The sequence below is a fragment of the Staurois parvus genome, unplaced genomic scaffold (genome assembly GCF_062004578.1).
Source record: "Staurois parvus isolate SC_StPar_1 unplaced genomic scaffold, SC_StPar_1.0 ptg000090l, whole genome shotgun sequence".
NCBI lineage: Eukaryota > Metazoa > Chordata > Amphibia > Anura > Ranidae > Staurois > Staurois parvus.
In genome coordinates this window covers 2,767,387-2,790,851 of record NW_028317886.1, presented here as the reverse complement: position 1 = coordinate 2,790,851, position 23,465 = coordinate 2,767,387, and the positions used below count along the sequence as shown (strand labels likewise).

The 23,465-nt window shown below is 44.1% G+C and overlaps 1 protein-coding gene across 2 annotated transcripts in view; it reads left to right on the top strand.

Annotated features, from left to right (window-relative positions):
- The first annotated feature begins 9,792 nt into the window (after positions 1–9,792).
- TLL1 (tolloid like 1) overlaps positions 9,793–23,465 on the top strand; it is a 197,041-nt gene continuing 183,368 nt past the window's right edge. For both annotated transcript variants that reach the window (XM_089670356.1, XM_089670357.1), the window contains exon 1: positions 9,793–10,835. In XM_089670356.1, the coding sequence (XP_089526482.1) occupies positions 10,682–10,835 (154 nt within the window). In that variant the 5' untranslated portion in view covers positions 9,793–10,681. The remainder of the gene's footprint in view (positions 10,836–23,465) is intronic.

Sequence of the window (23,465 nt, the reverse complement as noted above, 5' to 3'; positions counted from 1 at the left end):
CCATTTTTCGCGGATCTTCTCATTTCTTTTTATCGGTCATGCTGGAAAATACACATCTGACATGAAAAGCATAAATATAATGCTGCTGCATGTTTGGATACAGTAGATATACAATAACTACTGAATGATATTTGTCATTGTGTAGGCTGTAAAAATGCTTCATGTTTGCCTACCAGAAGCATTTTTATCAGATAATTACTTTTGGAAGTTATGTTTTTTTTAATCCAAACAAAGCAGAATTCAACAATGAAAGACATTAGTCAGCATAACACCGATGTGAATGAAGATACCTGTTCTCTTGCCATTTTTAATAGTGAAATGCTATAATGTAAAAGCACCATTCACCTCCACACTTTATACTGAAAGTCATACAGTATGACCTCACAGTTCTGCAATTTCTGAGTCACACAACAAAGATCCAAATCATGATCACTCTGTAGATCAGGGACATTTCTGAATGCAGTGATCCTGTGTGTAAGATCATCAATTGGGCCCCCTTCCTCAAGATTCTATGATACGCCACTCTCTGCTATGGGCGCATAAATACTGAACTGATGCATTCAGCATGTATACAGCCAGTTCAAGACCCTGGATGCAAACCACCTGTGTCCAGGTTCGGCCAGAGACACTGGTCTCATGTAATCACGTGTGTACCATTGATTTGCACCCAAGAAAACTACTATGCCCTCATTATTCAGTGCTTAAGACTTCATACTATTATTATTATATTTTAAATTTTAATACATGTAATCATTTGTAGGGACTGAAGAAAAGCCTGGCCCGCCCATCTACTGGCATTAGCCCGTGTTATGTGCCTACTTGAACAACATACGATCGGCATTGCAGTGCCGGCATATGTGAATCTGAGTGTCCCAAAAAACAGTGTTGCAGAGAGGAGCTCTTCCCCAACTGAATCACCAGTGTGTGTAGTAAGTGGGCCCCTTCCCCATTGGGACATTCACTGCATGCACTTCACACATTTGGGACATGCTTTAAATACACATTATCTAGGATGTAATGTCTGGGATACAGGGGCCATTCAGCTAACTGTGCACTTTGTGTACAGAATAAAGCAGAATTATAATTAGCATGTTGATTTGTAGCCTGTTTTCATTATGTTATCTGTGGCTCTAGGAGGCTTATTAAATTGCGTCTGTTTATTAGCAGTAACAGGCCAGTGTCTGATGAAGACTCTAACTGTTCATGAAATATGAAAGAAGGTCACAGCTAGTTTTAGACTACTACACAAAGGTTTCTGGTGATGTAAAAAAAGGTTTCTGTGAAATCCTGAAATGATTTATCTTTGTCTCATTTTTTACAGCATCGAAACTTGACATTTTAACAGGGGTGTGTAGACTTTTTAGATCCACTATATCTTATAAATACATTACAGTGAAAATACAAGTTTTTTTTCTAATATAAAAATCGGAGAGATTAGATAATCTGACTTTTACAGTTGTACATTACCCTGTTGAGAAAGATTTCCCCTTCATTCCTGTAATAGTGATGGTTGTTACCAGCATAAGAAGTGAGGGTAAAGTTTTTCATTGACATTTTAATCCTACTAATCTCTTACAGGTAATCATAGATTGTTTACCACCTCTTTATACAACATTGTGATGGGATGTCATAATGATGTCAGATTCTGATGATCAAGAATCCAAGACATGGGGCATACAATGGCAGTGATTTGTTACCTCCAGTAACGGGGCTACTAGGCAGTATTAGCTGTCACTCCATGGTCTCATTGTGGTACAATTAAAACCAGTCATAAAGTTACCATTCCCTGAATTACCTGAGATAATTAGTGTGATGAATTAAAGTCTTGGAGTTATCAGCAACCACCAAGTCTTCTGACATAAACTGGTGTGATCAAGTAATGTTGACTAAGGCAGGCCATATATTATGCAATTTTCTTTCCTACAACTACAGGTTACAGGAAAGAACATCAATTGATCACCTGATCCCTCCCATGGAGCTATTGTGTTCTCTCCATAGGGAAGAGGGAGGAGGGGCTGCATGGGAGCTGTCTCTGCCTGGAAAAGAAATGAATATTGGTAGTGGCATTAACCACATGCTAAAAATCCGACATGCTGGTTGTACCCAAGCCAAAAGATCGGCTTGGGTACAATCGGCCTGCCGAGATTCGATCCATCTATGGCCAAGTTAAATCTGGCCATACAATAGTGGATTTCTTTCGTAAAGCCTGCAGACACGATGAAAGAAAACCAACAGATTTGTTCCTCCACAGAAACAGTGATGACTAACCCCCTTCTGCTCTGGGGTACTGAATTCTGCCAGCCTCTGGCACTGTCATAATATCCATACAGTTTCTCTGAATGATTGGCTGCAGGCACTGTTTGGCAGACAATTTTCAACCCAGCTCCTTTAACAAAGGAAAGTCAAGTAATCGACTTTTGTCAAGCCTGCAGGGTCGACAGCCACTGTTGGAATTTTAGTGTATGCCAAGCTTTGGTGATATCTGTGTTGATAACTGAATCATATATTACCAAGGCCAACTACTGGCCACTTGGGACAGAACTGAAATTTTAAACAAACATTTCCATTGCTCTTACCTAATCTAGACTATAAACCTGACTGTGGAATCTCTGGCTATGCGATATTAGCTATTCACACATTAACCAAATGCATAGGTCACCTTCACACGACAATTACCTTACTTCATCTTTAGAAGCTGTTTAGTAAGAATATTTTTACCTGGATATGTCAAATTCCAAGATTTTCAAATTAGTAATCCTATCAATATATATACAAAAGGTAGTATCTAATTCAATCCAATGCTCAATAATAATGTCACATTAGGACTAGAGTTTAAAATTGATAACAATTAAAGGATTAGTGATGTGAATTAGAAAATGTAATCAATGCTAATTGGAAACTTCAAATGCATTTCACAAGTTTACACTTAGGTTGCTTTGTAGGCTATATAAACATCAGTTTGTCCTATTACTGGTTATTCGAATAATCACCAATGGCCTTTTATCCCTGGTTAAGGCAATGATAAAATTAGTTATTGACAAGCTCTGCTGTAATCAATGTTGTTTGTTCTCAACACTCCTTTAATAATGCCACAATTCAAGATCATTGCTCAACCTCCACCTTTATCTGTACAAGGTCAGATCTGATTGTCAAAGTGATCACTGCAAATATTTAGATTAAAGGCATGCCACGCTCTCATTGTCATTTATCACTCAAGTCTTTAACTGGATCGAAGCACTATAGAAGACATGTAAAAAGCTAGCATTTATTTTTATAGATACTGAATAATTAAAGAAGTGAAGTTACTTTCATCTAAAAGGCAAACATTTTCCCTTGACAAATTACAGTATAAGGCTGTAAAGCTGGCCACACGTTACATTCTCTGTACCATATCCTTCAAAGAGGTATTAAACTCAAAAGCAAACATGTATTACATTGCAGCTTACCAATCCTTAGAAGTGATGGCTGCATTAGTTTTCTATTTTAGGCTTTCTTTTATTGTCATCTGGTGATCCAGTGAGCAAGTTTGGTGTTTTTCAAAAGAACAAGTTGTCCTACAGATGTAGCAGTTAAGAGGGTTGAGAAAAAACATTTTCCACTGACAGGGGTGTTTACAATGATCAGCTTTTATTTATTAATGTAAAACCTTTCTCCCAAAAGGACAAAAACTGTTACTGTAACTGCTTAGAAAGTGTTAGCTAGAACTGAGCTTCAATTTGTTAGTGCATTTAAATCTTCTAGTACTTCTAACACTCCCCTCAGACTGACAATGCTGCTGTCCAGAGGTGTCTCTGTGCTCCATTTTATTGTAGGCTCTCTAATACAGGAGGTGTGTTACTGGCCAGGTCACCAGGAGAACACAGAGAGAATAAAGTCTAAAAACGGAATGAAGTGACCAAATCTAATCATTGGTAAGCTGCAATATATCAGATTTTTAGTTTTGGGCTTATTACCACTTTGAGCTTGGCAAACCTGGGTCAGTTTTTTTCAATGGTATATTTGAGAATTCTGAGCACCGGAAAACAATAGCAAACTGTTGGAGCTATATAAATCCTGTATAATAATAATAAAAAATCTGTGGTGGTGTAAGTATGTAGTGCTACAATACACCTCCCCCTTCAGTGTGCAAATGTGTGAACTAAACAAGAATGCCAATGGTGCATACCATGTTGCAATGCACCTGTCTACTTAATGGGTGTAGACCTACAAATCACCGTATTGCATCATATTACAATACACCTCCTTTAGATGAAAGTACTTGTGCAACACTCTATAGTAAAAAATAGCAGATGAGATACCTTTGATAATAAACCATAGGTGAGAAGCCCTATGTGGCAAGCTGTGAATAATGTGGGGACTACAACACACCTTCCCCAAAAAATGGCACACTAATAATGCCGAATGTAGACCTATGAATTATATGTTCTTAGATATAAAGTATACCATAAACCATGAAATGAGGACACTATATATCAAACTATAAATGTAACAAGGACTACAAAACACCTTCCCCAAAAAAGTAACACACTATATTAGTTGTGCTGGAAAACATCCTTTTAAAAGAAAGTGTCCTTGAGAAATTAATATATAAATACAATAAATGTGCCAGATCATATTATAAAGTCCTGGTGCTACAAAGCACCTTCCACAATTTTTATGACATAGTGACTTGGTGATATTAAAAAAATGGTGATAAGTGTCATCACTCGTGCTCCCCCTGCAGAACCTCACTTACCGCAAGGTGTTGACCCCCTAAGATTAGGTAGGTCAAAAGCACTTTTGGGTGCTTTGTTTCTTCAAGCCCCTGCAATGGACCAGCCTCCTATGATCCCCTTAGACTGCTATCCGCTGAACCAGAATCTTCCCAGCCAGAAGGAAAACTCCAACACCAGACGACTACTTTTCCTCCTCCACCGTAGTAGGAATAATCAAAGGGAAACTCCCATAGTATTATATTGTTTTTATTCCAGTAAAATCAAATAACATTGCACTTACATCAAATCCATGTATGTAGCACTTTAAAAACAATATTTCCTAGGACGCTATTGCACTCTGTATACACCCACGTGTGAACCGTGTGACATAATTAGCCCCGCCCAATGTGTTTCATCATAGTGACGTCATCAGGAGCCCCAGGAACAGTAATGGGGAGGAGGCCTGAGGAAAATAATAGGGTGGGGGCTGTGTACAGTAATGGGGAGGTGGGCTGAGGACAGTAATGGGGAGGGGCCGGGGACAGTAAAGGGCAGGGGGGGTTTGAAGATAGTAAAGGTGAAGGAGGGTGAGGACAGTAATGGGGAACTGAGGACAGTAATGGGGAGTGGGACTGAGGACAGTAATGGGGAGCGGGACTGAGGACAGTAATGGAGAGGTGGGCTGAGGACAGTAATGGGGAGGTGTTCTGAGGACATTAATGGGGAGGGTGGCTGAGGGTAGTATTGGGGAGGGGGGTCTGAAGACAGTAATGGGGGGTTGAGGACAATAATGGGGAAGGAAGGTGAGGACAGCAATGGGGTGTTGGGGACAGTAATGTGATGGTGGGATTCTGATTTGAAGGGGAGTGACTGTGATGTGAAGGGGGGACTGAGGTTGCTGATGTAAAAACGGGATTATGATATAAGTCTTGTTTCAGATCTGTGCCGTTTGACTGTCATGGGTAGGGCAGACTATTCATTGCAATGGGCTGCCTTACCCGCGAGAAATGCAAGGAAAGAATTTATGACCCATTTTTCTTTTAAATGGTGCCACACCAAACCACATGGTGCTGCAGCACCTTGTGGTTTGGAATGCGTCAAAATGTGCTGGGGGTGCCATTACGAATTTATAGCATGTCCCCCATGTATCTGCTAAGGTGCAGCACATTTTTCTGTGGGTCAGGAATGCATGCGACTCCATGCATGTTCTCCAGCCACAGAGATGTGAACCTAGCATAAGGAGAAGAGGGCTGTGATATGAAGGAGCTGAAGCCTAACACAAATATGTAATTCGGGTCTCTACTGGAAGAATATTCTACTGACAGGACCTTTGTGAATTTTTATTCAGTACCCCTGCCCTACACTATGGAAAACTCGGCAAAACTGACAGGGGAGAGACCCGTGTGTAAACTGCACAGGTCTCTCTGCTGTCAGCATGGACATGCTGCTTTGTATCTCTCTGCACAGCAGAGAAATACAAAGCAGCATGTCTCCAATGTAAAACAGCACACACCACAATGTAAAACACACACAGCACACAGTTAACCCTTTGATCGCCCCAGATGTTAACCCCTTCCTACCCAGTGTCATATGTACAGTGTCAGTGCTTTTTATTGGCACTAATCACTGTATTAGTGTCACTGGGGATGTCAGTGGAATTTAGTCAGTTCCCACCCAGTGTCAGAATGCCCTCCGCCATCCCGCTATAAAATGCTGATCACCACCATTACTAGTATAAAAAAAATAAAAATTCCAGTATAAATACCACCATTTGTAACTGCTATAACTTTCACATAAACCAATAATATACAATTATTGTGATTTCTTTTTTAGCAAAGACATGCAGCAAAATACATTTTGGCCTACATTTATGAAGAAATTCGATTTTTTAAATTTTTTTATTGGACATGTTTTATAGCAAAAAGTCAAAAATATTGTTTTTTTTTTTCAAAATTGACGGGTTTTTTTGTTTATAGCGCAAAAAAAAAAAATTCTGAGGTTGTCAAAAACCATCAAAAGAACGCTGTTTTTGTGGGAAAAAAATTATATAAATTTAATTTATGTACAGTGTTGCATGACCACGCAATTGTCAGTTAAATTAACGCAGCACCGTAACACAAAAAAATGGCCTGATCAGGAAGGGGGTTAAATCTTCTAGAGGGCAAGTGGTTAAACTGGCCACACGTGGGTCCATTTTGTTTTGCTTACCCAGTGGGTTTAATGAAATGCCAATAAACAGCCCGTCTATGGCCTGCCTATTGCCTGTGGCACTGATTGAGAATAAACTGACAGGGAGGTTGAACAGAAGTCGATCAGTAGATCGACTTCTATTCAACCACAGTGACCACACATGGATCAAAATTTGGTTGGTCCCTGCTAAACCAGTTGAATTTCAATCCATCTATTGCCAGCTTTAATTTTCCATACACTAGTAGAATCCCTAGTAAATTTCTGTTTTACATTTTTCACTTTCAGAACGTTCAATTTTCTAGCCCTTAGCGGGTCAAATTGACATTTCTTTTTGACCATAGTGGCAAGAAAATTTGAAGGTACAGCATGGAATTTTTTCTTCAATTACTGAATTGCTAACATGTTAAAAGCAAACAAAAATTTGAAGTACTTTCAAACTCCATTTGTCAAGTCTGCATAGGCATTATCAAATACAGTGACCAGATTTTTCCTAGTAAAAAAAATCTAACAATATATGGCCAGCTCGAAGAGGCATCCCCTGAGACCTGAAACTGATCTGAAGGGTTGCTCTGGGGTACAAATGGTTGAGAAAGGGTGCAGTACCCCCAGGGTCAGGACAAGGGGTGGGCAGGAGGGGCATCTGTTCTGGGGCAGCAGTAGGGGGCACCCCCTCACCACATACATGCTCTAGATCAGTGGCTGGGAACCAGTGGGCTTCATGTCTACTCTGATAGCTACTGCTGTCACAAAAACACCAAGCACATGTGAAACTATATTTTAGAGAGCATGAGACTGGCCATACATCTGCAGTGCACCCTCCATGCCAACCATGTGGTGAGGGGGCAGAGAATGAGAACAGGGCAGTACACCTATTGTACGCCATGCCTTAGCACTAGATATGTGTGTTTCGTTATGACTCATTTTGCGGACTAAAATTTAATTATTGCAAACAATTCCCCTTACTGTATTTATCAACCTATCCAACGAGCAAAAAAGAATCGTCTCATCTTATACAGAGGGAAAAGTACATGCTATTTTTACCCATAAATTCATATCTTAATGTATTACACTTTAGCTGTTATTTATATAGCAAGTTATATCCAGGTCGATGTTTAGTCCAAAGCGATTGTTTGTCTTCCTTTGGTAAACCCACTTGGTCTCCATCCTAGAGATTTCCCTTCTACAATTACTGCCTCTGAATTTGTCAATCCCTAAAACTCTCAGTTCACAGATCCTTTTATGGCAAGCTGCAAAATGCTGGGAAATGCTATATTCTTTAAATCCCTTACGTGTATTATTCAAATGCTCCCCAATTCTTGTCTCCAGGGTATGAGTAGTTCTACCAATGTACTAAAGTCCACAAGTACATTCCAAAAAAACATAAAAAAATAAATAAAGTGGAGTTCCAGCCATTTCTGTGTTTATTAAAAGTCAGCAGCTACAAAAACTGTAGCTGCTGACTTTTAATAAACACACACTTACCTGTCTTGGGCTCCAACGATGTGCTTACCCACGTAGCCCCTTCTCTCCATCTGTCCTCCACGGTGCCGGCATCTCTACTGTGGGAACCAGGGTATGATAGCTTGCGGCTTCACAGCCTGGTGCCCACTGCGCATGCTCGAGTCGCGTCACACCTTCTGATTGGACCTGTGCAAGGAGGGAGCCGTACTTCCGTGTCACTTCGCCACAGTGAGCTGAGCTGGAAGTGGGAGCCGATACCTGTCAAAAACAGATACCTGCTCCCCCCCTTGCCCCCAAAAGGTGCCAAAAATAGTAGTGGAGGGGGGGGGGGGGGAGGAGACAAATAAGTGGAGCTCCCGCTTTTAAGTGGAACTCCGCTTTAATTATACATCTGAATCTCTGAATGGACATAGTAATGAATGTCAATTAAGCAAAAAAAAAGTTATATCGAAATTAACTAATGCATTTGTTTTATTTGGATGACATGATGCAACAGTAGATCAGGCCCATGGGAAAATGAATTCAATTTTCTACTTTGTTCAGTAATTCACATTTGGATAACGAATGGATCCAGGGGCGGACTGACAACTCATGGGGCCCCCGGGCAATAGGAGATCATGGGGCCCCTGTGTCCTTGCCCACACTGAAAGCACACCCAAAAAAGCCTATAAAAAGGTACCAGGGGCATTTCATGGGGCCCCCTACTGACCCCGGGCACTCGGGCAGTGCCCGAGTGCTCGAATGGTCAGTCCGCCCCTGAATGGATCTATTTGTTAATTTGGATGCACATGACACCAGACGGCTTTGTCCAATCAGTTCATGCCATTTCTCTTGGCGGTTTGGACTAGCGGCCAGAAATATCGAATCCATCTGATTTGATAATATATCGAATATATAACAATTTTACAAGAAAAACTGTAACATTTTTCAAATCCATCCAGACCAACAAACATACTAAATGAATGCCGATGATAGGAAACGAATTCTGAAAACGAATCGGGTCAACATAATGAATATGGTAAAGCGAAATTCACCAATGAACGAATGCATCTGAAAAAAACAAACTTTTTCGGTGTGCACGTGCCTAATTAGCGGCGGTGGTGGGAGTCACAATTCCGCATCTTTGCCCTGGGCGCTGGATGAACCTGTCCCTGTACTAAGTACCCCCTACAATCCTTGACTATGAAGGCAAGACATGAAGGTGTTGTTTCACCCAATATCCATGCCCTGGGGTCATGCAGGACAGAGAATAGAACCTGGCTCCTGATTCATAAGGACAGCAGAGCAGTTTTTCCAAACCTTGGTGTCAAATGTGACACCCTAACGGGATTAGAGAGATGTCTGTGAGGGAGCCCCCCTCCCATCAGATGGGGAGGAGAGGAGGAGGGGCGGGAGGCTGAGCTCTGTAAATCTCACCTTACTTTGCTACGACTTTCAAATGTAATTACTACACCGGGATTATCAATAGAGCGATCAGGCAGTGCTCTCCTGTGCCGCTTCCCTGAGCGGCTCCCTGTCCGGACCCCACAAGGCTCCAAGTTGGTCCTCCTGTCCCCAGCTCTGCGCACCATCCTCTCTCCTCAACGGGGACACACGTTCTGATTGAAGGATCGCCCCAGATTGTGGACTAGTCTCCAGGAATAGTTACATTTTATTTACATAGTTGACTTCTTTTTCTTGGCCTGGACTCCCTTGATCAATGAATGGATCTTTTATGAAGTGTGAAGGCTGAGCTGTGGGCACAAGGAGTGAAGTTGATGTGTGTGCAGCTCGGGAGGAGAAGCCCTCGTCTAGGTGTGTACATCGAGGTGTGAGTGTGCTGGTGTCCGATCGATCATTGATTGTAGGAAGGAGATCGCAGGATGCTCTGTGCATGGGACCAGTCTTGTTTGATTCCCCCGGTGTGAATGGGCCCCCTTAGTGCACAAGTGTAGTGCGATCCCTGCTCTTGGTTTATTTTTCTTTTTATTATTATTTCCCCCACCCCGATCCTAGCCTCTCAGATGTGCTGTCTGTCGGATCAGGTCCTCCAGGCAGCCGGGCTGTGTAGTGGCAGAAAGTGGAAGTGGATGATTGAACCGGAGAGCCCTGTCTACAGGCGGCACTCATAGGGCGATCGATCCATTGGTATGATCTCAAGTGATAAGCATCGCTCCGATCACTAGACAGCGGCCGATCCGACCAGGAAACTCTCCCCACACACCCCATTCTGTCCATGCATGCTGATCGCCGATCCAATCTGATGAGACAAGGACAAGGTTTTTGATTGGGGGGGTCGCCATTACCTAGCCGGCGATCGGTCACCTCCTGTCACAGATCTGCAGCAAAGTCGTGCGATGAAAATGCTCTCCTGGCTCCTTTTCCTGCTGACTGGCTGGACTTTCTGTGAAAAGTTATCTCTGTGCCATGGCCTTGAATTCAATGACGATCTGCTCTACTACGACGAGGAAAAAGCCGATTCCTTCGAGTACAACGATCCCTGCAAAGCACGTAAGTCACTTTTTATTTTTCTTGTAATTCACTATACCAGGGTGATGATGGTGGAGGATCTGCCTTGGCTCTAATACCGCTTTGTATCAACTGGACTTACTGCATTAAAGGGCTCACGTGTGCCTGGCACTGGGGAACTGACTGGGGGGTACTGGAGGGGACTGGGACTGTCATCCATCGCCTGGGATGGCAAGGCAGGGCAAGCGGATGCTCCTGTCATTGCTTCATGGTGATGATGGAAAAACATTGTTTGGCTGTCAATGATCCACAATGAAAACAAACATCAAGCAGCTGTCATTAGTCTGGTCATACTTTGTAGCTGGATGCTGGGATGTGCCCGATTGCTGCAGGGGCCCATCATTGATCAGAAACATCACAAAGGATCTGATGCCCCCCCCCCCCCCAGGAAAAAAATTATATATATGTGTATATATATATATATATATATTCCACTCATTGCATCAGCTGTAAAAAGCCCCCCCCCCCAAAAAAAAAACATAAAAAATATATGTTCACTTATTGCATCTACTCCATAAAGAGCCCCCAACTCCCCCCCCATAAAAGAATATATATTATTAGTCCCACTTATTGCCTCTGCTGTATAAATAGCATATATGTATATATATATATATATATGTCCCACCTACTGCATCTGCACCCCCCCCCCCCCCCCCCCCGCATAAAAAGTATATTGATATTTATATTAGTCCCACATTTTGCATCTGCTGTATAAAGAGCCCCCCCACCAAGAAGAATATATATATATATTCCCACTGATGCATCTGCTGTAAGAGCCTCACCAAGAAAATATATATATATATATATATAATCCCACTGATTGCATCTGCTGTATAAAGAGCCCCCTTCCCCCATACACAGGTATGTAGACACCAGGCTCTCCTCCAGGCATACACGTTTATATTGCTGTGACATCAAAGTCCTGGCGCTCTCCATGCCTGCTCCCGATTATTGGCAGCCTATAAGAAGTGTCAGGAAGGATGGGGGGCTCGTGGCTTTGTATGTCATGGGGTAGGAGGTGGACAGGGATTCCCAGCTTTTATGTTGCCTTCCTTTGATCCTGTGCCATGTCATAGCGCACTGCTACCTGTATTGTGTGTTACCGGTAGAAGTCCTCTTTGTTTATGAACATGTCACATCCTATCTCGGTCTTCACGTGTCAGGATGGAGAGGGTGGAGGAAGGAGAGAGTTGGGTGTAACTTTTTAAACAGGAGGAGGAGGTGCTGTCTCCTTCCTCTCCGAGCTTTATTACCCCCTCACGCATATCTAAGAGGCTGCAATTGTCCTGATGTCTCCCCTCACAGCCCGCGGCCTGGCCGGCTCCATTCTACTCCCTGTCTGGGCAGCATGTACCGCCCTCACATCTCTCTGACTGACCGGGTGCACACGGTGCTGGGGGCTCCACAGCCACCCAGAATACCACAGCTCTTCACTATATCACTGTCACTCAGTATACTATAGTTCTTCACTAAGCAATAGTCACCCAGTACAGTATAGTTACCCAGTATGTTATTTATTACAGGTACTTATATAGCACTGTCAGTATACACAGTGCTTTACATATATATACTGTACATTCACATCAGTCCCTACCCCTCAAGGTGCCTAACTCCCATTCATACACATACTAGGGCCAATTTACCTACCAGCATGTCTTGGAGTGTAGGAGGAAACCCACACAGGCACAGAGAGAACATGCATACTCCATGCAGGTAATGTTGTGTTTGGGGATTCAAACCAACAACCCTAGTGGTGCCAGGCAGAACTGCTAACCACTTAGCCACTGTGCTGCCCGTAGTCATTCACTGTACACTAGTCACCCAATATGCTACAGTCACCCACTATAGAATACTCACCCAGATTGAGACACTCATCCAATTTATCATACTCAGTCACCCAGTATAACATAGCTATTCACTATGCAATATATAGTCACCAAGTATATCACAATCATTCAGTATAGTACAGTCATCCAGTCAGCCAGTATATTATAGTATAATACAGTCAGCCAGTTACTTAGTATATCACATTCAATTACCCAGTATAGCACAGTCATTCAGTCATCCAGTATACTACACTCATTCAGTCACCCATTATACTACAGTCATCCAGTATACCACATTAACTCAGTCATCCATAATACTACAGTCATCCAGTCACCCGTTATACTACCATAACCCAGTATACTACTCACCCAGTATACCACAGTCATCCAGTCACCCATTATACTACAGTCATACAGTATACCACAGTAATTCATTCATCCGTAATACTATAGTCATCCAGTCACCCATTGTACTGCCGTCACCCAGTATACTACACTCATTCAGTCACCCATTATACTACAGTCATCCAGTATACCACATTAACTCAGTCATCCATAATACTACAGTCACCCAGTCACCCGTTATACTACCATAACCTAGTATACTACTCACCCAGTATACCACAGTCATCCAGTCACCCATTATACTACCATCACCTAGTATACTACTCACCCAGTATACCACAGTCATCCAGTCACCCATTATACAACCATCACCCAGTATACTACTCCCCCAGTATACCACAGTCATTCAGTCACCCATTATACTACCATCACCCAGTATACTACTCACCCAGTATACCACAGTCATCCAGTCACCCATTATACAACCACCACCCAGTATACTACTCACCCAGTATACCACAGTCACCCAGTCACCCATAATACTACAGTCACCCAGTATGCTACATTCGTCCAGTTACCCATAATACTAGTCACTCAGTATGCTACATTCATCAAGTCACCCATAATACTACAGTCACCAATTATACTACTTTCATCAAGTCACCCATAATACTACAGTCATCCAGTCACCCGTTATACTACCATAACCCAGTATACTACTCACCCAGTATACCACAGTCATCTAGTCACCCATTATACTACCATCACCCAGTATACTACTCACCCAGTATACCACAGTCATCCAGTCACCCATTATACAACCATCACCCAGTATACTACTCACCCAGTATACCACAGTCATCCAGTCACCCATTATTCAACCATCACCCAGTATACTACTCCCCCAGTATACCACAGTCATCAAGTCACCCATAATACTACAGTCACCAATTATACTACAGTCATCCCGTCACCCGTTATACTACCGTCACCCAGTATACTACTCACCCAGTATACCACAGTCATCCAGTCACCCGTTATACTACCATTACCCAGTATACTACTCACCCAGTATACCACAGTCATCCAGTCACCCATTATACTACCATCACCCAGTATACCACAGTCATCCAGTCACCCATTATACAACCATCACTCAGTATACTGCTCACCCAGTATACCACAGTCATCCAGTCACCCATTATACAACCATCACCCAGTATACTACTCACCCAGTATACCACAGTCATCCAGTCACCCATAATACTACAGTCACCCAGTATGCTACATTCATCCAGTCACCCTTAATACTACAGTCACCCAGTATGCTACATTCATCAAGTCACCCATAATACTACAGTCACCAATTATACTACAGTCATCCATAATACTAGTCACTCAGTATACTACAGTCATTCAGTCACCCATAATACTACAGTCACCCAGTATACTAAACTCATCCAATCACCAGAAATATACTACAATAATCCAGTCACCAAATATAGTACAGTCACATATTATACTACAGTCATCCAGTCACCCAATATATTACAATCACTACATTCATCCTTTATACTACAGTCATACAGTCACCCAATATACTACAGCCATCCAGTATATCACAGTCACTCAGTATACTACAGTTATTCACTCACTCATACTACAGACACCCAGTATCCTCACACCCCCATTGCCACAAAAACCCAACACAAGATCTATATTCTAACCAATGTTAATTTTGTTGATTAAAATATTTTCGTTGTCAAAATTAACACTATTTTAGTCGCCTAAAATACAACTAAAACGCCATTTTATTCAAAAGACTATGACTAAAATTAAATTGAAATTTGATGTCAAAATGAACCCTGACGCTAACACCAGGCTGTGTTCTTGGAAATTATGTACATGGGGGGCTATTTAGAAGCACACACCCAGGATTCACACATTTCTCCAATTGACACTCATCAGAAAATGTGTGAATCCTGGGGGAAAGTGGTGTGAAATATTCATAAACAGAATCCAGGGTCATTTTGTGGAAATGCGGGGATTCTTATCAGCTTTTAGTCACATTCCTATCTTCATTTCTACTGACTAGATAAAAAGGAGCTGTGATTTGATAGAAATGAGCTCATAATAGGCACTTCCAGTCCATCTCCACCCTGGTTTTGGTAGTTTGGTCACCAGAAACCAGGAAACGATTGTAGTTGGAAGCTGACTGGAAATGAGAGAATTGCGGAATGTATGTTGACTATTTGTGTAAACTGGCTACAGCATACACTGATAGATTTCTTTTTTCACCTTGCGGTATGAACATGAGAAATCTCATACATGGCTCCATCCTTACAAATTGTGTGGACGGACAAACCCCCTGTAGCAGGCTATTGTATACTGAGAGTGGATAGTGCCAACTGTCAGAATACACAGACAATGTCTGCTGCTGATTGGCTGAAGGTGCTGTTCGGCCAACAATGTTCACCCCATGTCCTTCAACAAAAGTCAGTTGAGTAATCGGATGAAATGTCAACAGTGTATGGATAGCTTTAGGTCTCATTTACATGGGTGGCCGAGGACCAGTAAAAACACGGTTGAGCCGTGGTCATGCTAAGCCAGTGGCCATATTAATACACACTGCCACGGTTGCGGTGTGATGAAAATTATATCCCTCTTGTATTTGGCAGGTGGAACTGCTACCAATTGTGACCCATTCATGGAACCCGCGCAGCAACTGCTCTGCAACTGTGTGTAATGCACCCATTGTATACAGGCTATACCTAACTAATCATAAAATGTCCCCTCCTCCTCCTAACGTCTATGTTGACCAACCTGTATACAGTATGAACTTACCTATTTTCAACCGGCTGTGTCCCAGTCACGTGATCTTCCCTGTGTCAGCCATCACCAACTGAAGGTGAGAAGAGAGAGCACTCTACAATGGTTGGTAATGCCTGGGAGCAGTGATGTCACCCTCGGGCTTCAATCCATTGTTGGCACTCCCATCACACTCCTGCAGCCGCTGCCGGCTGACACAAGGGTTCATATGACTGATCCGGAGCGGGCTGAAAACAGCTCAGTATATACATCTTTGTTACACAGTTTAGTCAGCATTGGTGTGAGGCCTCTTCCACATGGGGCGGGCTCCATGTAGAATCCATTGCTCAACGGGGGATCTGTCCGCTGATCCCCACTGATCAGGCAGATGGCTGGTCTTCATGCAGAGCAAACAGAGACACAGCCTGCTCTTCTCGGATGTAAACTGACCTGCCTGTTTACACTTGACTGCCATCTGATCTGATCCACTAGACCACATGAGTCAAACACAAGGCCCACGGGCCGTGTCCAGCCCGCCAGGCCGTTTCAGTTGTGTCACCACCCTTGTCTCCGCCCCTACTCTTTGAAAAGAGGAAAGAACTCCCCTACTTTTCCATGGAGCCGCAGAGAGGCTTGTCTCTGCCCCCCTTCCCGTCTCAGCAGTTGACAGCAGACAGGAGGACAGAACTCCTCCTGTAGATCCTGCTCCTCTCTTTGCAGCTGCAGCAACTTCTCATCTTCTCCTCCCCTGGTTTCAGCATTCAGCTGACTCAAGCCCTCTTCTGGTCCTCCTCCAGACCCTGCACTCTCTGCTTCCCAGCTCTGCCCCCCAGTTACTCAGTTTTTTCCCAGCAGCAGCACAAGGTAAGGAAGGGGGGTGGGGGTGCTTTTAACATTTAGTCGTAAAGATACAAACGGCCCTTTGAGGGCAACTATAATGCTGATACGGCCCCTGATGAAACTGAGTTTGACACCCCTGCACTAGACGAAAATTGGATGTTGCCGGGTGTAAATAGACACGTGCCGATTTAGTCCTGCCATTCCACAGAGGAAAATGGAGGGTCCGGTCAGGTCCACCTGAAAAGCTAACAGGCTGACCCGACTGTTCCACTCATGCGCAAGAGATTTTAGTGGGGGATGGATTTTTTTTGAGACTGAGGCCTGGAATTTTTCTTCAGCAGGCCAACATAACGCCCTTGAATCTCTTGGTTAACCGCTTCCCGTCTGCCCTGTAGCAGAAATACTGCTACAGGGTGGCACGGGTGCGCAAAATCACACATATATATACGTGATTTTACATTTCCAGGTAGGGGGCGCGCGCACACCTTACCCGCGCTGCCATTCGATATTCGCTGTAAATTACCGAGTCCCAGCCAGTAATTACTTGCCGACGCCCAGTGATTTCCGAAGATTTCAGACGTGGAGGAGGACTGTTTTGTTTACTAACAGTTCTCCTCCCTTTCAGCTCGGGCACACTGCTCTGGATGGCTGTGAACAGCACAGCCATCCAGAGCAGTGTGATTACAGTGAAGCACACTGACACAGCCCCCTAGTAAAACACTCCCTGCACACAGTTAACCCTTTGATCACCCCTCATGTTAACCCCTTCCTTCCCAGTGCCATTAGTACACTGTCAGTGCTTTTTTTTTTAGCACTGAACACTGTATTGGTGTTACTAGGGATGTCATTGACACCAAGTCAGTTCCCCCCAGTGTCAGAATGTCCATCGCAGTCCCGCTATAGGTTGCTGATCGCCGCCATTACAAGTAAAAATAAAAAAATGTAAAAATCCCAGTGTATATACTGCCATTTGTAAATGCTATAACATTCACATAAACCTATTGGGATTTTTTTTTAGCAAAGACATGTAGCAGAATACATTTTGGTGTAAATTTACGATGACATTCGATTTTTTAATTTTTTTTACTGGACATGTTTAATAGCAAAAAGTAAAAAATATTGTTTTTTTCTCAAAATTGTTGGTATTTTTTTTTATAGCACAAAAAATAAAAACCGAACAGGCAATCAAATACCACCGAAAGAAAGCTCAATTCGTGGGGGAAAAAAAGGATGTGAATTTAATTTGGGTGCAACGTTGCATGATTGCGCAGTTGTCAGTTAAAGTAACACAGTGTCGTAATGCAAAAAAAATGGCCTGGTCAGGAAGGGGGGTAAATCCTCAGGAGGGCAAGTGGTTAATGTGGTGGATGGCTACACAATTCAATAAATATTCACATACAATTTCTCACCAGTGCTGGTATCTTTTTCTGAGTGCCAGTCTCCATGCCTCTTCATTGGCCTGTATGGGATGATGTCTAGGGTTGCCACCTCATTCCTTTAAACCTAAACACATATTAATTACACAAGTTCTGAGGCTAACTTAATGCAGATAAGGCACAAAGTGAGTTTAACTACCACTTTAATCAGCCCCAGAACCTGTGTAATTAATATTTGTTCGGTTTTAAAGGGATGAGGTGGCAGCGCTAATGATGTCACTACTGCACCTGCGTAGGAGCCAGTCATCCTGGTACTCAGAGACCGGCATGTCGCTGTAAGCTGAGCTGCGCATGTGCCGGAAAAGACAGCGACCAAGCAGGTAGGACATTTGTATGTGTCTCCTATAATAAAAGCCTGCCTGCTTGCTGTTTTTTTACAGTGAAACTGTAGTTCCCATACCATACAACATATACAGACAACATGCAGAAAAGTCAGTAGTGAAAACCAGGACTGGGGCTCTCCTTGGGAAATGTAGACAGCTTGTACATACATTAACTGCTTCCTGACCACCCTATAGCAGAACTACTGCTACAGGGTGGCAGGGTTGTGCAAAATCACATATATATACGTGATTTTGTATTTCCGGGTAGGCAGCATGCGCGCCCTACCCATGCCACCTACAGCTGTCGATCACCGGATCCCAGCAGCGATTCCCTGCGGTCACCGAGGAACATTGATGGGGAGAGGTCTGTATGTAAACAATACAGATCTCTCGCTTGTCAGCTCCAGCACACTGCTTTGTATTGCTGTGCATAGCACAGCAATACAAAGCAGCATGCTTACACTGTGAAACACAGCACACAGTAAAACACACAGTTAACCCTTTGATCGCCCCAGATGTTAACCCCTTCCTGCACAGTACCATTAGTGCAGTGACAGTGCTTTTTATTAGCACTGATCATTGTATTAGTGTCACTGGGGATGTCAGTGACAGTTAGTCATTTCCCCCCAGTGTCAGAATGCCCACCGCAGTCCCCCAGTCCCGCTATAAGTCGCTGATCGCTGCCATTACTAGTATTAAAAAAAAAAATTCCACTATATATACCGCCATTTGTAGACGCTATAACTTTCACGTAAACTATTTAATTTACATGTATTGGGATTTTTTAGCAAAGATGTAGCAGAATACATTTTGGCTTAAATTTATTTCAAAATTGTCGGTCTTTTTTGTTTATAGTGCAACAAATTTAAAATGCACAGGCAATCAAATACCACTGAAATAAAGCTCCATTTGTGGGAAAAAAAGGACATAAATTTCATTTGGGTGCAGCGTTGCATGACCACACAATTATCAGTTAAAGTAATGCAGCACCATATCGCAAAAAATGGCCTGGTCAGGAAGCGGGGTAAATTCTCAGGAGGGCAAGTGGTTAATATAACAAACTGTATATGGAGTATGACCATTCCGTGTTCATGTTTGTTTTCTTTGTATACATTCTACATGACTATTTGTGTGGTACTTTGGTGTAGAGTACAGACTCGTGCTTTGATCTAAGTAAAATGTGGTTTCAATGCTCCATTTTGCAGATGCCTCATATGAAACCTAATACAAGGCAGCTTTCTCTAATTTACATGGAAGAACCATTCTGAAAGTGAGACATTTAGCCCTAGGTCAGCTGGGAGGTCTAGTGTTGGGTTGCCACTTCAGGCATTTCTAAGTGGACACCTGCAAAAGATACATTTGTACACACATTTCCAGACTGCTAGAATGCCTGAACTCTTACGCAGCAAAGCATGGTGTGTCTGGAATTCTGGCTTTTTATGTAGTTTACATTTTATCCTAAAGTGATATTGAGCCCTGTGTTTTTTAAGTACTTTCTGCAGCTGATTTATGGAGCAGTTTTGGTCCGTTTTGCATACCAAAACTGCAGGAGATAATAGAAGTCAAAGGGAAAGCATAGGTAACCTACATCAAACCCATGGGTACACTGCACTGCTCTCATGGCGTGGCTAACTGCACCACATCAGTGGGAAAGCAGCCTTAAGTTGCCCATAGATGGATCGAAAATCTGGCAGGTTCAGCAGGGACCAATCATATTTCGATCCATGTATGGGCAATGTAGTTGTACAGAAGTCGACCAACTGATCGACTTTTGTGCAACCACTCTGTCGGAAAATCAGTGCTGCAAGCTATAGACTGCATCGCTGATCTGTGTATTCTGATGGTGGGGGAGTCTCCCTACGGTCAGAACACAATGACATAGCGAGGAGGGTTCCCCCCATCCACATCGAATGTGTAGATGGGGGAATTAGGTTAGTTTTTTTGTTGTTCAGCCCGCTGGTTGAATGAAATAAACTGACCCATCTGTGGTACATTTTACTGAGCCTGCAGCTTCTTTAGCTATTTAATTATTGCCTATATACAAGTTGAAGAGGTGCCACGACAGCTGCCCCAGGTTTTCTTTTTTCAGGGTAACTCCTTTCTCATACAGTGTCCTGTGCAGCCACGCTTCAGACTGTACTAGTGTCAGGGACACCAGTGGCTGCCATGATCGCGTGCGGATCTGCGTATGCACGGTGTGCCCGGCCGCACTAGCGTGCGAGCATTGGGACTAGGGCACCCACTATTGCAGTGGTGCTCGCTCAAGCGTGACACCAATCAGGGCGCAGGGCGCCCTATTTAAAACAAGATCAGACTGCAATGAATTGCCATATGGTCTTATTTGTGTTCCTGAGTTCCTGAGAGTAGATTGTTTGTTGCCGACCCTGTCTGACCCTGATTTGCTGTCCGTCTCCTGCTCTGATCCCTAGCTTTGTCTGACCATTCTCCTGCTTAACCCCGTACGTTCTGACCTCCTGTTGACGAACCCGGCTTGTGACCTGTTTCTCCCTCTGCCTTCTGATTCTGTACCACACCGCCACCATGGTTACCGACCCGGCCTGCCCGACGCTGCTCTAGCTACCTCCTCACATCAGACTCTTACCCGCTATACACCTTCAACGGTGCTTCTACAACAGCTGGGTGAACCCAGGGGCCGCGACCTAGTCTCGGCCTGCTCCAAGTCCATCCCCACCATCAGGGGCCCTGGTGAACAAGTAGGTCAGAGCTTAGATTCCGCACCTTGGGGGATTCCGGTCTGTGGAGTGCTAGAGGCTACCGCGGTTGGATTCCTGACAGAACCATACGGCCATGTCAGAATCTGGAGGAGGACCTTCACCCTGGGAAGAGATGTGCCAACATCTGGCGGCACTCACATGGGCAGTGAAGACCCTGGAAGAGGGATACAAGCACCTGGAGGGACAGGTCCAGAGCCTGGCTGCGCCAGCACCCACAACTCCAGGCCCAGTGGGTACGCCTCCGACCACAGGTGCAGCGGGGTCTGCAGTTGGAGCAGCATTTACCATTCCCCCGCCAGAGCCAAGAGTACCGACCCCTGAGCAGTTCAGTGGGGACCGAGGGAAGTTCAGGGCCTTCCAAAATTCCTGCCAGCTGTACTTTGACCTGCAACCCTGGACCTTCTCTTCCGAATCGGTGAAGGTAGGATTTGTCATATCCTTGCTACAGGGTGAGCCCCAGGGATGGGCTCATCGCCTGATGAAGGCCCACCACCCACATTTAAGTACTGTCGCCACATTCTTTAAGGCGATGGCACAATTGTACGATGACCCGCATCGAGCCGCCTCGGCCGAGGCAGCTCTATTCATTACAACAGGGACATTGGGCAGCGGAGGATTATGCCGCTGAGTTCAGGCAATGGAGTGGAGACACACAGTGGAATGATGCAGCTTTACGCCACCAGTTTCGGTTGGGACTATCAGAACCACTGAAGGACGAGTTGGCGAGAACAGGAGTTCCAGACTCCTTGGAAGATTTGATCGATCGGGTCATACAGATCGATCGCCAACTGCGGGAAAGGAGACAGGAGAGGTCCAGCCAGGGGCAGAGAACTTCATGGATGATGCCTAGAGTACCAGTCATGCCAAGGGTCAGTGTCGGCAGTCAGAGCCCCGAGCCGTCGAGGGGGCCGAGCCTATGCAGCTCGGCCTGATGTGGCCTACTCTTTCTACTGAGGAATGACAGAGGCGTCGAGCCAATATACACGGACGTCGTGCGTAAGAATTTTGAGAAGGCGGAGTTAGTGTGGTAACGGATGAAACAGGAGCCTATCTAATCGATCGGGACCCTACCTACTTTGGGCCAATCCTGAATTATCTTCGACATGGGAAGCTAATACTTGGCAAAGAGCTAGCAGAAGAAGGCCTTTTTCCACGGGCTCTTTATTTCTGGGGAGCCTGTAATTCTGAAGGTCCTGGGGCTGTGCTTAGCAAAGGACACATCTGCAAGTGACATCCCTGGATCCATGACACAGCTCCTCCTGGAACGGATGACATCTAGTGGTCGCCCTATAGATGACATCCGCCTGATCCTCTAATACAGTGGCTGGACTCAGCTTCCATCCGGATAGATGACATCTAGTGGTCACCCTATAGATGACATCTCCTGGCTCCAGTGATACAGTGGCTGAGCACCAGGGGCAGGTCTTAAGTGCTCCATGCGCTTTAATATGCGCTATCTGGTTAGTGCATTATTTGGCTATTATCATTTCTGAAAGTCACTACTTTTGGTTCTTTACATATTGGAGACTGTATGCACTTTCAGCACATCTGATGAACTTACACTGACATTTTACTGATCCACTATCATATGTGGTCTATCATATGTTTAATCGCTATTTGGGTTAGCGCTGCACTCTCATTCTTTATCAATTACTTTGGAGGTTCCCGAGGTGCCTTTTTGTGCAAGCAGCTACCGTACTTACACCTATACACTGCGCTCGATTTTATATATAGATTTTATATATAAGTTTATTTTTTTTGCGTCGAGCCAATAACCTGTGTCTTTACTGCGGAGCAGCGGTTCATATGGTGCGTTCCTGTTCGGAGAAAGACTGTAAGTTCTCTTTTATTCTTTCTGATATATCTACTATATGTGCAGGCAACCCCACTCACTTGGCTGTACCTGTGTCTTTTCAGCTTCCCGGAGGAAGCACACAGGTGATGGCTATCATTGATTGCGGGGCCTGTAGTTGCTTTGTCGATCTCGGTTTTGCTACCCAGCACCAGATACCGTTGCTCGCCAAAGAACACAGGGTGAATATTTTTCTGGCGGATGGGTCTCAGATACAATCGGGGACGGTAGACCGGGAGACCCCTCCTATACACACCACGGTGGCGGGTTATCACCAGGAGTTTCTCCGCTTGGACGCCATCACGTCCCCCCTATTTCCAGTTATTCTGGGGCTCCCTTGGCTACGAGCTCATGACCCCCAAATTGACTGGAAGACCGGGTCGGTCCAGTTCCACTCTCGATACTGTCAGGAACATTCTCTACCTAGGGCATCACTAGATACCCTGG